Genomic DNA, 15,539 nt, shown 5'->3' on the forward strand with positions numbered 1-15,539 from the left:
GAGTTTTTTTTTTTTTTTTTTTTTGCGAAGCGAACAAATGCATTAATATTTATATGTTTATATAATCGATAACCCACTTTCCCCTTCCATGTAAATAGGCATCAAAAGATAATTTAACAGATTAGTTCTCGAAAACATGGCAGTGAGGAAGCGTAATTTAACTATCAAACAAATCTACATGTCTAATAACAGCAAATCTGCTAAGGAGCATTAGAAAGAGGAGCAGCGCCCCGGAATCTCTGCAGGAAATGTTCTTTATATTAGACATATACAAGCAGGTCCTGTCAGATGCACAGCGGAGCTCGTCAACTCTCGTCTCCTCCAAAAATCTCATCAGCCGACACCCATAGACAAGGGAGATGGGGCAGAGGGAGATCTCATCTTCACACAGTTTTGGGGTGGATTTTATTTTTACAGACCTTCCTATATGTTTTTTGCCTTGATCCATCCGCTTCCCGCCGAGATCGGACGGAGCCTTTCTCCCGGTTATGAATTTGATCAACGTACATTTGGAGGGAATCCTACACAGTTCTGACAGGAGCTTAAAATTGAGTCGTCAGAGAAATATTAGGACATATTTTCAATCATTTTGGTGCCGAAGGGGAGGCAAGAACTCAGTTTTATATTGAGACATTACGCCGGCTGAAGACAGAGAATGTTTTTCCCTGCCAGGACCTGATGCAATCCATTCAAGCCAACAAGTTTGGAGAGAATGTTGAGTTCAATCAATTCAGAACGTCGAGATGGAGCCCAACTCACTCCAGGTATTTCGCTCTCCTCCGCTCCTCCGATCCCGGCACCCCCCGGAACCCCCCAGCCCCCCAGCTCACCCACACCTCTACACCCACCCACACCCCCCACAAACTTTTCACCAAACTTTTACCCTCTGCATCCCCCCAAATCATTTTTATTGTTTAAAAAAATCCCTGCACTGATCATACATACATAATGTAATTTTACCGCCTCCGATGGAGAGGTAGGGAGAGGTGGCGGTGGGGGGGGGCCGGAGGTTTTTTTTTTTTTAATTTTTTAAGGGAAGCAGAAAATTTGTGGGCTCTATTATTTTTACACCCAGCTTTATATCTGATGGCTCTTCTGTATTGAGAGTGTGGATGTCTGTGTGTAAATGTGTCTGGAAATAGATGTTTGTGCTCTGATGGCTACATTATTTATTTGGTGCTTTTTTTTTCCCCCCTGCAGTGGGTCGGCTCACCGTGTGGCTTGCACGGACCTTACATTTTCTACAAGGCTTTTCAATTCCACCTTGAAGGCAAACCAAGAATTTTGTCCCTTGGCGACTTTTTCTTTGTAAGATGTACGCCAAAGGATCCGATTTGCATAGCGGAGCTCCAGCTGTTGTGGGAAGAGAGGACCAGCCGGCAACTTTTATCCAGCTCTAAACTTTATTTCCTCCCAGAAGATACTCCCCAGGGCAGAAATAGCGACCATGGCGAGGTGGTAAACTTATATCTCCCTCTCTTCTTTCTTTATTATTTCCCCCTCGTAATGCTTATTACAGGGCAAGCTTGAAAATACTGTATTCACTTCTGCAGGCGAGCAGGATCGACTCCTTTTATAAAGGGGTAGCGCCACTAGCTGGGGCTCGAGTATTTTGCCATTGTCAGAGTTTGGCTGTCAGCTTTACAAAGAGGATCCAACTGCTGATTTTAGTCAAGATCAGATAACTTGTTCGAGAAGGGTTTTGTTCAAGGATGTGTGTGTGTGTGTGTGTGTGTGTGTGTGTGTGTGTTCGCTTTCCTGCTACTGCCCCCTGAACATCAGAAGCTTTATATATATATATAATTTTTTTTTTTTTTTTTTTTTTTTTTCCTTTTGAAAACGTACCTTCGCGTCCGGCTCGGTCGGGGCTGGGTGGGTTTCTTTCGGTGGGTTTCGATATTGTTCAGGTTTTTTTTTTTTTTTTTTTTTTTTTTCGTAAGTAAGTATTTGATATGTTTAAGAGGGCGGAAATTACGAAATGGAGGCAGAGTGAGATCAAAAGCTATTGAGTTGGCAAAGACGTGTTGAATAAAGTGATAAATGACAGGTACTGGAATAATACATTCAAATAACTTGCAGATCTGCCCGGGCGGATTTCAAAGCGGTCGTGTAACCGGCACAAACACGTTAAGCATTAACAACTATCTCTCGCCCCCACCCCCTCCCCCTCGGACAAGCCATTTGATGTTCTGGTTTCCAATTACTCCACGCCAAGTGGACGTCTTCCAGCGCAATCTGTGGGGATGTGTGGGACGGGGACCGGGAAGGGCAGGGCAGAGGGGTGTGTGCTCGCCCACTGGCCCCGTGGGCTCGGCGTCCTCGGTGCCCAGACGGCGCTCCTGGGGAGGGTGCGGAGGGCCGAGCCTCCCCGGCACGTTTCTGGGCGGCCGCGGGGGCGCTCGCCGCGCTCCCGGGAGAACGCCGAAGTGAGCCCGCTGTCACCGGGCGCCGGGGCGGTCGCCTCCCTCCGGCTCTGTCCTTTGCTCTGTGCCCGCAGTTCCGCGAGCTCCCCTTGTCAGCTGACCGACCTCCGCGCCCTGGTACCTACCGGGGGAACTATTTTGGGGAGTGTGTGCCCACGGTGCGGCGGGGAGGAGGGGCGCAGCGCCGCCTGGCAAGGCTTTGTGTTGCCCAGGCGAGAGCAGGGTAATCAAACTGAGACTTTTGAGGGCAGCTAGCTCTGTGCCAGGCTCTCGAGCTTTCGAGGTAGGTGTGAGGATCTTTTTGTTAAATGAATGGTTCCCCGTGTAACTCCGCCCGGAGCTGGGAGCTGCCTGCCAGTCCTTCCAGAATTCCGTGGTCGGATGGAGTGGATGGTACTTTTGCCATCGCCAGTCCACTCCCTCTCCCCAGGATCGAATTACCCATCAGTGGGCATTGCCGGTTAATTACCGGAGTTCGTCAAGAACGTTCGCTCTCCGAGATCTGCCTCTTCGGAAATAAGCCCCGCCCTTCTCTCAGAACACCTCCCCCTCTCCCCCCCCCCCCCCGCCCTCCAGGGCCAGCTTAGGGTTTTAAATGTTCACGTTTCCCGACGTCTGCCTGCAGTTTTATAAAGGTGTTGTTTGCAAATGCTGTGAAAAATCCTGCAACCTACCAACAGGTTGAGTTCTTTCCCCCTCCCGAGGTCTAGCTCGACCCCTCCCCCGACCCAACTTTCCTGCGCAGCTGTCTTCCTCCTCCCCCGCCCCCCCCCTCCTGATTTCTTATTTGCTTTTCAAATTTATTACTTCAACATGGCCTGTGATCTGGAAAAGGGAAGGATTAAATATCCAGAAAAGAGCTGGTGCCTAATAGACTTCTGACTAAACCCAGAAGGAAATTATTCAGTGTTTTATGGGATATTTTGTGGTCACTTTTTTTTTTATTTTTGAATTGAAATTGGAAAAAATTTTAAAGACCCCACTTGGCCCGGTTTTAATTTCTGTTGGTGTAATTAAATAGTGAATTCTGATTTAAGAATAAAAGCCAATAATTTTAGCGGAAGGTTGCATCTGTTAGAACTGCTGATATTGAATAGATGTATTTTTAAATACACGGTTTTAAAAAAAATTGTTCATTATGGGAAAATGAAAGTGAACCATTGTAATGATCTGTGTATTTTGTTACTGCTATATAAGCCATACCTGAGAAAATTAATCTTGCCATTTAAAAGTAAACTCTAGGGGATTTGGGGAGGGAGATGGCTCTATTTATAATCCTCAGCTGCATATACATCGTCTAATATTATGCATGATTTGTTTTTTAATGCTAACACGGCTGGTAATTAGCTGTATGATTATACTTGTATATTTCATTAGGACTTGGGCTGATGTCATTGTGAATTATTCAGCCATATTAAAACAATTTTCAATTGAGATAATGACACGCCTCAAAATTATGCAAATGCAGGCTGCATTGTGCAAAATAATTATGACAAATGTAAAGCAGGTAGAAAGTTTCCCAATGCAGATCGGTTTTCCACCCGGGTGATGTCATTTTCCCCCTGGCCTAAGTTAGTCATTCATTAGCAGAATAGCAGCAGCAGCCACCTCTGGAGGAGAGCCTACAGAAACCAGCACTTACTGCTGGCACCTAGAGGGGGCAACAGGGCCCTCTCATTAAGAAATTTGCTTTGTTTTCACTTACTCCATTAACTTGTTTATATACAGTGAAATGATTTTTATTATGGATTTTAAATAGTTTTGAAGGATGCATTTGCCATTTGCAATGTATAACTGAAAGAGAAAGGTTTCTTGGTGATGGGCATTGTTACTTGGAGAGAATGTTCAGCACATTTAATCAGCCAGTACAGTTTATTTTAAGTAACCAAATGGAGGTTAATAATTTCCTGATTGAGCTGACATCAGCATCCATTTCGAAAGGACAGCCAGGACTCAGTATGCTTTTTTGGCTTACGAGAACCAGTCTGTCTTTTTATGATTTCTTGAAGTGTAAATACGTCAGTTCTAAAAGCAGGAAAATTGTCATTGTGCAGAGATGACAAATAGCATCCCTGTGTGCTTTGCTATGATCGGCAAAGGGCTTTTCTGACGGCTATTTTCTTACTGACCTTTGTAATAGTTGTATGAGGCTGGATAGGCAGGATTGTGTTTGCCCATTTTACAGATGTAGACAAAAGCTTGTGGCGTGTATATGGTTTGTCAAAGGTTGCAGGGCCAGAAACTAGGCCTTTTTAAGCTTTAGGGCTGGTTTATTTTTCCACTGAAACCAGAGCTTGAGTACATCAGATTATGTTCTAGAAGTGCGTACTAATGTGAACAATTTCTTAAACATTTTGAACTATGACTGGTTAATCAGCTTTGCCAAAGGTCACCAGATGTTTAGGTGGCAGAACCATTTTCATTCTATAAAGTTCAGCTAATTCTAGCCAGTGGTCTATAACAAGAACAGTTACATTTTAATAACACTATTAATAACCATTAATACTTTATTATTGGTTTTAATAATTATGATAATGAGTTGCATGCTTATATACATTGCTGCCTTCATTTACTTCCAGAAAGAGTCACATCTTGATTCTGCAACTTACTATTTATATGATTATTAAATAATCATAAACACTCTGAACCTCAGTTTTTTCAGCAACAAAATGGGAGCAATAATCAGGTTGACTGTGGATTGTTGTGAGTATGAAGAGGCATCGTATTGGCAAAAGTACTATATACACTGTAAATTCCTTAAATAAATAGAAAAGAGTTATGATTATGGTGACCTTTATTCTAGATATTCTTAATTTATAAACAATAAACATAATAATATTTATGTCTATGTGGAGTTTCCTGGGCCTAATCATGTTTTAAATGATCATGAAAGTGAATAGCAAGGCCATATGCAAGAGTGAAGTGTCTTCAGTAATTACCCACAATTGCCACATTCAGCCAGTAGCTCTTCAGAGGAGGAAAATGGCAAAGTAGGCGGGTAATTGGTTCTGTTACTGGGTATAACTTCTGATTACATTCATTTTCAAATTGCCAAGCGCTTGATCTATTGGCAATATACCCTCTTAAAATAGGTGGATGTGCAAGCATGGATTTCAGCCTGACAGTCCATGGCTGAATTCTGTAAGGTTTGCTGGTAATCTGCAACAGTGAGTGTACATGAATAAACTAATGATGTCCGGGAGTCAAGATCAAGCACATCTGGGCATTATAGATTCTGGCACACAGGCAGGATTTCTAAAAGTGGTTTGATTCGCAGCCTCACCATGGGTTAAAAACAGTTTAAAATGCATACTCTGGAGCCAGCTATTGAAATTAACTCAAAGCCCTGGCCGAGTAATTCAGTTGGTTAGAGCATCATCCCCATATGCCAAGGTTGTGGGTTCGATCCCCCATCAGGGTACATACAAGGATCAACCAATGGATCCATAAATAAGTAGGACAAATTGATGTCTCTCTCTCTCTCTCTCTCTCTCTCTCTCTCTCTCTCTCTCTCCCTCTTCCTCTCTTTCTCCAACTAAATTTAAAAATTAAAAAAAATAAATTTACTCAATTAGAATCTCTGGAATTGGGGTCCAGGATTCTGCTTTTTAAACAGTTTCACTCTAGCTGTGTGATCTTGGGCAAATTTTAAACTTCCTGTGCCTCAGTTTTCTCTTCTATAAAATGGGAATATAGTACCTACTTCTTAGGATTATTTGAAAGATTTAAACAAGTTAATACATGTAAAGTGCTTACAATGGAGGTTGGCACATAGTAGATTTTTCAATAATGTCATTATTATTTTCATTAACATTAGCATTATTGTTGTCATTGAAGTTTGAAATCACTACCACAGACCCTCCTAAAGAAAACTTTTCTCTGAAAGGATGGCATCAAGGTTAGTTTGCTAGAATATGTAGCTAATTCAGATCCCCCCAAATCAGGTTGGCTTTCACCTATATGGTGGGTTTAGTTGTGTTACCAAAATGAAAGGCTCCATAAGGATTTACATTTTAGTATTGATGAATGCTGACAACTGGATAGGCAGGATTTTAAAAAATATTGACTGATTGTATCACAACTGGGGTTAGGCAGACACATTCTGAAATCTAGGAGGTGCTGGATTGGCCTTGCTCTAAGTGTGAATGGTCATTCAGTCTCAGGTCTGTATACGTGTGGCTGAGTTTTTAGAAATTTCTGAGCCTCTTCAGTGACCTCATTAGCCTTGGACATTTTCTTTAATTTGAGCCTCAGTTTCTTCTTCTCGAAAATGAATTCAATGATCTCTACTTTGCTGAAAGAATCCTATATAATAAAAGGGCAATATGTAAATTGACCCTAAGGCAGAACGACGGGTGGCTATAACACACACTGACCACCAGGGGGCAGACGCTCAATGCAGGAGCTGCCCCCTGGTGGTCAGAGGGCTCCCACAGAGGGAGCTCCACTCAGCCACAAGCTGGGCTGATAACTGCAAATGCAGCGGCGGTGGCGGGAGCCTCTCCAGCCTCCTCCCCAGCCTTCACAGTGCTAAGGATGTCCAACTATGGCTTAGGCCCTAAGCTGCAGTTGGACACCCCCCAAGGGCTCCCAGGCTGTGAGAGGGCACAGGCCAGGCTAAGGCACCACCCCCTACACCCAGTGCACGAATTTTTATGCACCGGGCCTCTAGTTAGAAATAATAATGAAAAGAGCCTGGCAACATAGTACTTCTACAGGATAGCTCAGCAAATTATAGATGGAGCTATAATAGTTATTATTTATTTTCAGTAGTGATTTTAAGAGAAGGAATATATTTACTCTCTGACAGGCAGAGTCTTTAGTACTAGGGTGAGAACTAATGAGTTATATGGAGAGAATTTATTGGATAGTGACACGCATTAGCAGGCTAATAATGCCTGAGGGTCAAATCTGGTCCACTCTCTGTTTTTGTAAATAAAGTTTTATTGGAACATAGTCAGACTCATTTGTTTATGTATTGTTTATAGCTGCTCTCAGACTACAGAGGCAGAGTTGAGTAGTTGTGACAGTGACCATATGGCCCACACAGTGGAAAATATTTACTATTTGGTCCCTTACAGAAAAAGTTTGCTGACCTATGGGGCTCATCCAAAATAAGGAATGTGACTGTGTACCTATTTCTCTTTCCTACTTGAGTTTGAAGCAAGATCCAGTAATTTAAGAAATAATTTAACATTACTATGTCAAAAACATTTACAAATACAAAACTGTATTTCAACATTGGGTCTAGGATGTTAACATATGAGAGTCAGTAGGAATAAGAAGTTATATTTTGTATGATGAAGATCCTACCTCTAGCCAATGTTGGTATCATCTATCTTGAGTTAATAAACTAACTGTTGAATGCTCAGAGCTCTCCAAGTACAGAGACAGATGCAAAACAAAATATGTTCATCAATCTTGATAGAGAGATGGGTTTTTTAAAATGTAAAACCAATATAAGATGCTGTATCACACGTCGATGAATTATGCTGATAATACAACCAGTATGCATCCAAAGGAAGACTCACTATCTGCATGTTTTTGGAAAATAATGTATTTAGCTCCTCAGGTGTGGTTGAAGACCTAGTATGTGCTGGATTACAGGATATAGAAATAAAGGAGAATGTCCCCAGCCCTCAAAGAGCTCATAGCCTAGCCCCATGGATGATATTGGTCACAGAAAAGCTGCCAGACTCTTCGTGTTCCCTAGTTAAAGTGGGAGATTAACTAAAGTCACTATGTGTAGCCTTTCAGGGTCTTTCCAGAAACTAGGAAGCGATATCTTCATCTGTGAAGTCTCATTCATTCCATGCATATTTATAGAGAACCTAGTTTGTGCCAGAGCCTGTTCTAGGCCCTTGGGATACAGCAGTGATCAAGACAGACAGAAACCCATGCCCTCAGGGAGCTTACAGTTCCACTGTGGCTTTTAACCTCCCATGGACTGTGCATTGCATACATGCTTGTCTGTGTTCTTCCCCTTTGCCTTCCCTATAGTGCTGTTCTCAGAAGCAGAGGGTTATACCTTTTTAACTTCTTGGTCCCTCCACAGTATTCAGTGCTACTCACTGAGTATTTATTGAATGACTAACAAAATAATTAAAATGCCTTCTTTCCCACAGCCTGCTTTCTTTAAGTTTGGTCCAATTTCTTTCTGGCAGGGGGTCTATGATCAGTCATTCATATGTGGGCCAGCTCCAGCACCCCATCTCACACTTTCCTTTTTTCTTTCTCTTCTAAAATCCATAGTCGTTTTGCATCATGGGATGTGAAAAAAAGTGAGAAGGTGGTTGTTGTTTTTCAGAAGCCTACCAGAGAAATTAGTAAATATTTGGGACTGAATGATCAGGCTAGAGCCAGCACATCTCTCTCTCTCTCTCTCTCTCTCTCTCTCTCTCTCGCTCTCTCTCCCTCTCTCTCTCTCAGTGCTTTTCCAATCTCCAGCCATCAGCCCCTAAAATGTCAGGGCCTTGGGCTGGCGATCTATAAAAAGACCAGACTTTCGGGAAGAAGAGCCACTCCTCACCTGAGTGTTGGGTGGCAGTTCCTATGAGCCAGCATGTTCTTCAGACTGATTGCCTTAAACTGTTTGATAGTGAGTCAAAATTGTAAGCAATAATCTCTCTTGACATTTAGAATGTCAGGCACATACTAAGGAAATGTTATTTTTATGAAGTACATGAGTCCATACATGTAAATACTTCGTTATTAATTATTAATAAAGCATACCATTGTTCATAGTGGCATCTAGTGATACATGACTCAAGCTCATTTATCAAAGTCTAGTTTCAACCAATATCCAGAATATAATTGCTCGAATCAAATGCATTTGCTTGTCATTTTTTTTTTATAGCCAGCGTAGTTGGATATTTGCCATCTTCTACTCAGAATATTATTGTAGCTAGTGATTACCCGTTGGCTTGGCTTTTAAGGGAATTTAAAACAAATTTATCGATTGTTGGTTTAAGGATTCAATCGCCTCTCATAAATGTGGTCATGGATCCAGCATTTCTTGAAAACTCTGTTTCCATATATAACTCCCTCGCACAAGGATTGCTTTTTGCAGCCACACTGTGTTCTTCTCCATCTTGCTAGAGATTAGAACCAGGGTCTTAGCCTTCAGAGAGCATGGCTCACATCCTGGACTGTGAATGTCTGTATTGACAACACATTTCAAATGTGCAGATGATGATTATTATTGAAATGGTTCTTTAGAATCATGCTAATGGCATCAATCTCCCAGCGCATACTTGCGTAAATTAATTCTGCTTTTAAAATCAGATGCACTGTTAGCAGCGTTAAAGATGGAGATTTGACATTTACCACCCAGGCGAGGATGGGTGGTTTAATTACATGAATTTCCTGTAGAATCTTTTTGGCTGCATAAATAGTCCTACAGTGCGGTGTGTCCTTGCCCAAGTGACCATCAAGCTCACAGTCCCACCTCCACCCATGTGCCAGGGGGTAGAGGCAATGTGTTGCTAGTCAATCTAGTGGCCCCATAAACATCTTTCCCCCTACCTTTTTCCGCTCTCATGACTCCAAGTACAGCCCAGCTGGGAAACACACCCCCTCCTCCCCACAGTTGAGTTCCAGCCCGATCAGTGGCACTAAACATTAAACTCTTGTCTTTGAGAATAATAGGCTTTGCTTTCTACACCCTCAAGCATGTTGAACTACTGTGCAGGCTGGAAAATAAAAATGTTCTAATTGTGTCTTTTAAATAAGCATAGGAGTGAATTAATTAGACCATATTTTGTCTTTAGTTGCTTAGTTACACAATAGTATTCCTGAGCACGAGTAAGATAAATTGGCTCTTTTTGTGCTGCCTGTCCCTTAATCATAATTATTGTATTGCTTAGGAGAGTAAAGCATACATAGATTTTGAATTTTTTATTAATAGTCAAAAATATGCATATGATATATAAAGTATATGCTGTTCAACCTGTTTTATATGCTTTTATGTGGGAAGAAGTTTTATTGTGGTGGTAACATTTGCATTAGTTGCTCAAAGATGTAGTTCTGGGAAATACATAATTGAAATGTTTTTGAATTGCTTTTTCTGGCCTTTTCAATCTTATTCAAAATAATAGTGCCTCCAGTCCTGGAGCAGTCATTCTCATTTGATTTAACATCTTTCTTTGCACTGCATGCGCAGCGCCCAGTTTTAACCCTGCAAAGTCTAGACGAGGTTCTGTGTGAGTCACAGGCCTCATACATTACACCTTGTGTTTTGGGGCTCACACTGTCCAGGGTGAGGGGCATTGTGGGGGGGCCTCAGAGTGCCTACATCCCACAGACATTACTCCAGTGCCCTTTGCTCTTGGCACGCTTCCACATTCCTTGCAGAAGGCTCCAGGGTTAGAGATCATCAGAGTTTGTTTTACCTTGTCTTCTGGGGTCTTTCAAAATAGGATGTTGCTACTGGAACTTGGGTTTCCAGCCCCCTACCCCCACCCGTCCACTCCACCAAAGAGACCAGGAAGACTTGGACAGCTTGATATAGTTATTGAACAATGGGAGAGTCTGGCTTAAGACCCAGGGTGCATGCTGGGTAAATGTATGTGAAAATTGACCCCATTGTTCTGTTGTATTTGAAAAGCAAGTAAATTATTTACAGATATTTGCTAATTAAAGCACATGTTGTTTTACCAACACAAAAGAACACTGTATAACTGGAGACAAAGAAGAACTAAGTGCGAATAATTTAAACTTGCTAATTCTGTATATTTTTTAAGGGAGGAATATGTTTTTAAATAAGTATATGTAGATATATGTTACAGTGGGTATATGTGTATACATATAGTGTGCATGGGGGGGGGGGGTGTTGGTTGGACTTTTTGTTGTTTTAGCCCCCATAAGGGAAGCCTTGTATGCTACAGAGATAACAGTCCAAATTACCATCCAGTTATTTGTCTCTAGACCTGTCCCAACCCCCCAGTGGAGCACTGGAGATAGAAATCATTTTGACATAATACTCTCTTCCCTTTGGTCTGAGCTTTGCTTGCCATCATCTAGTTTGAGCTCAGCTCAGAGTACCATTGAAAAAAAGGAAACGAGTCAGATCTTGTACCAGAGAATAAACATCTCGTCACTCTTTATCTTGTCCTCAGGCTTTCCTCAATGCCAGGCCCAGTTTAGTTGTTTTTCTTCTCTGACTATCCAACTTGGGCTGGCTCTGTTCCGGTTGGAAATTTGCATTGGAGAATGAAGACCGTTGCCATGCACCAAGGCAGGGAAGGTTACTGCTAGCATTCTCTGAGATATCCTGGCTTGAAAGTCGGCATATTCATGGGTGCAGTTGGTGCCTCTGGCTCTGCCATCTGCACAGGTACATTTGTTTTTAGGCACGAATCGCCAAAGATTGTTAATAAAGATGATCAAGAAGACTTGCCACGGTGGTCTGAGAAAAATGCTCTTGTCTAATTTGCCTTGGGCATCTTAATAGACTCTCATGATTTACAAGATCAGAGAGATGGAAGAGAATGGGTCCCGCCCCTTTATTTAATAGATGCAGAGACTAATGTTGGACATGTGCTCAGAGCTAGTGAGTGACGATTAGAACTAGAACCCAGCACCTTCAGGCTTCTTTTAGTTCTTTATTTATTTATTCAGCATCTGGTTGTTGAAAGCCTCTATCCTGCTCTCTAGGAACTTGCAGTCACATTGGCAGTTGACTGATACACAGATAAATCAGTAATAATTCTGTGCACTTGTGTAATGAAATGTTTGAAGGGGCTCTTTGAATCCCATGACTCTCGCAGCAGGCACACGGTGCCTCTTGCACATTTTTCAAGAGAGGGTTCTCAGGCCCAAGCCCTCCTGAGCACCTTCTGTGTGCAGGCCAGCACTGGCCCTGGAGAGACAGAGGTGGGAAACCTGGCAGATCCTGCCTTCATGGAGCTGCCTTTGGGTGGGGAGCACACACATGATTAATCAAACTATCACAAATAAATGGCTGATTTTTGTGATGCGGTCATTGTGATGAAGAGAAAATACAGAGACCTGTGATGGGGTGTCTGATCTCCTTGGGAAGGTCTGTGGAGGCATTCTAGAAGAAATAATGTTTGAACTTAGGTCTAAAGACATTCTGGTGAAGATTGGGAAGAGGTCCTTTGGCAGGATGTGGAAGTGAGAGCAATCTCCCTTCAGCATGATTTCTGGGCTGAGCCTAATCTTGGTGAATTCAGTAAACAGATCACAGATGCCTTCTGGTGCCCACTGGTTGTACCTAGATGTCATTGAGACACCTAGATAGCATCTTCAGAGCTGATTTACATTGTCTGGCTAAGGAGATGGTAGAAAATAGAGGTCAGCAAGGCCTTTAGGCCAAATCTGGCCTGCTGCCTGTTTTGTAAATAAAGTTTTATTAGCACACAGCCAAGCCCAGTTGTTCACAATTTGTCTCTGACCACCTTCACATTATAGTAGCAGCAGACACACAGAGCCTAACATTTTGGCTCTTCACAGAAAATGATTGCCTGACCTCTGGTCTAAAAATAGCTTCATATGTGACCTTTTATTTATTTCTCATAGCAATAATACTATGAGATAATATGGTCAGGAATGTCATCCAGAATTGCCAAATCTTTCCATTTTTCCAGAGAAGTGCCAGAAATCCATATTTTTGTGTGAATTTAGTTGATAGTTCAATCCAGTTAGATAAACAACAACACACCACTTGGTCGGTCAAACAAAACGTCTTCAGTCTAGCTGTGGCCCACAGGCTACCTTACAGTCTTGAGAGCAAAGCTTTGGATTATTACAGTTTTAAAATTTTCTTATTATCTGGCTCATTTTCTGTAAATAGAGCAACAGGAGCCTGTTGGTCCTGAAGAGGCAGCAAAGAAAGGAGAAGGGGCAGCCGGACAGATGACGCTCTTCACAATTCTGTCTAGTGCGAGTTCCAGAGTTTGGAGGGACAGAAAGAAAGGATGTGCAAGGAAAGCTGGTTTCTGTTCTAGGGCCCTCAGGCGGGCCTCAGGGAGGAGAGTCCAGAGATTGAGATGTGGAAAGAAAGAAGTATGTGAGTAAGAAGGTGGCTTGTAGCCATGCTGAAGGTGTCCCAGAGAAGAGGAGCTTGTAAACAGGCCCTTGAAACCAACTAGGACAGGGGTGGGCAACCCCTGGCACGCGTGCCAAACATGGCATGCCAGTAACTTTTGCTGGCACTCGAAACCCTCTCTTATAATCTTCCCTTTACAATTTTTTTTCTTAATATCGACTTTTTTATTTTTCAGATAAATTCAGTGTAGGTGCATCTTAGATAAATAAATAATTTTACATAATAAGTTATCTTAAAGACCATAGACATGGATTGACGAGAGAGGGGAAGAGCAATTTCTATGCCTCTGCCTTAACTCTCCCTGCCTTCCTAGATCTGACCAGTGTTTTGGTTTCATCCACATACGCTTGCGAATCTTTGTTCTCAGTGATGAATTTTGTTAAGTCTCGTAATAGGAGTAGCCTGACGGATGAAAGTAGTAGCTCATGCATATCTCTGAAGGTCACGAAATATAAACCTGATGTAAAATCTCTGTCATCAGTGATGCAGCAGCAAAAGTCCCACTGATAATATCAAACGGAATCATAAAGTTTTCTGTCGGACTATCAGTGTACATGTATACATTAAAAAATAAATGTATCTTTCATCATCATATACGGTGTTTTTGTCGCTCGAATGAATTTTATTATTTCTTCAAGGTTCTTCACATACGTACACCTTAAGAGATATCAAGTAGGCGTAACATGTTCTCAAAAAATTAGGGTTGGCACGCAGAAGAATTTTGAGTCAGAGATTTTGCTGGTTTTGGCATGCACTCACAAAAAGGTTGTCCACCCCTGAACTAGGACTTCCATGGGTGGAGATTTTTGAGTAATGATGGTGAGAGAGGGGGAAATCCTACGCAGAAGAAGCCATAGGCAAATAGGAAGGACATAATACTGGAGATGTGGACTGCATTCAGCAAGAGGGCAGGGGTCTAGTGGAAAATAAGACTGAGGCCAGACCTCAAAGAATCCAGCAGGTCAGGTTTAGAAGATTGGGCTCGAATCAGAAGGTAGTGCTGATTAATAATTTCACGTGTCTTTTCTCTTTCTAATTAGAATATAAACTCTTAGTCTTAAAGCTTGATAGAACCAAGTGTGAATATTTACTCCACCGGTTAGTAGCTCTACGTCATACTGGTCAACTTCGTTTCTCTGGAGTCTCAGTCTTCTTATCTGTGAAATGGGTTAAGCTTGCTGGACTGTGAATATCAAGTGAGATTTACATGAGCATAGAGCACCAAACCACAGCGTGGTTTACCCCAGGTCTTTAGCTGATTCTAGTTATCGGCCCTAATCCTAACTTTATTGGCGCATTGAAGCCTCTCATGGTCTTAGACTTTTATAGTGCATAATAAGTAATTTATTGAGTCATTGGACTACTAACTATTATTTGAAAAACAATAACTAACTAAACTATTCATTTATGTGAAGTTAAGCTTCCTGGTTCTCCGGGAAGTTTTTGATTTATGTTGGAGGTTTCCAGTCACTGTGAAGGGGTCAACCTCAAACCCATTGTGTTCAGTTCCATTTAGATCTTAAAGGAACTTTAGGGGGCATCTCTTGCATCAGCCACAACAAAATAAAATGAGATGGGAGAAGGATGGAGTCCGGAGACAAAGATCTGCATTTCAGATGTTTGATATCAGTACGCCAAAGAACTTCAATCCGGTGCTCCCCAGGTCCCTCCCCTCTCATGATGCAACTTCCAGGAAACCTGTTGTTGAGCTGATTGTACACACTTACTTTAAACGCCCTCATTTTCTCTTCACTTTTTCAAAGACTCTCCTATTTCCTCTTCTTCAGAACACTCTTAACTTGAGAATTTGTTTCACCCCCTTGTCATCTCCTTCTTCTCCTCTTCTGTTGGTGGTGGAGGCAGGGAGTGTATTCGAGACCAGCTCCTTTAAGATGTATAACATGGGGATCTTTCACAAAAGCAAAATGCATCAGCAAAAGGATGTAAATGGAAGGGTCCCAGCCAAAATGGCTGGGGGCATCTTAGAAGAAGGATCTCAAAATAGACTGCCTGCTGGGCCATTAAATCCTTTTGCTTTGGGTTAACCC

The 15,539-nt window shown here is 42.1% G+C and overlaps 1 protein-coding gene across 1 annotated transcript in view; it reads left to right on the top strand.

The window, feature by feature from the left end:
* Positions 1 to 449: 449 nt before the first annotated feature.
* The window catches only part of ARID5B (AT-rich interaction domain 5B), a 177,605-nt gene continuing 162,515 nt past the window's right edge, over positions 450 to 15,539 (top strand). The window contains exons 1-2 of the mRNA XM_070432815.1: positions 450 to 764; positions 1,201 to 1,455. Coding sequence (XP_070288916.1) covers positions 744 to 764; positions 1,201 to 1,455 — 276 coding nt within the window. The 5' untranslated portion in view covers positions 450 to 743. The remainder of the gene's footprint in view (positions 765 to 1,200; positions 1,456 to 15,539) is intronic.

Source organism: Myotis yumanensis, unplaced genomic scaffold (assembly GCF_028538775.1).
Source record: "Myotis yumanensis isolate MYYU_CA2020_CCGP unplaced genomic scaffold, mMyoYum1.0.hap1 SCAF_13, whole genome shotgun sequence".
Taxonomy (NCBI): Eukaryota; Metazoa; Chordata; class Mammalia; order Chiroptera; family Vespertilionidae; genus Myotis; species Myotis yumanensis.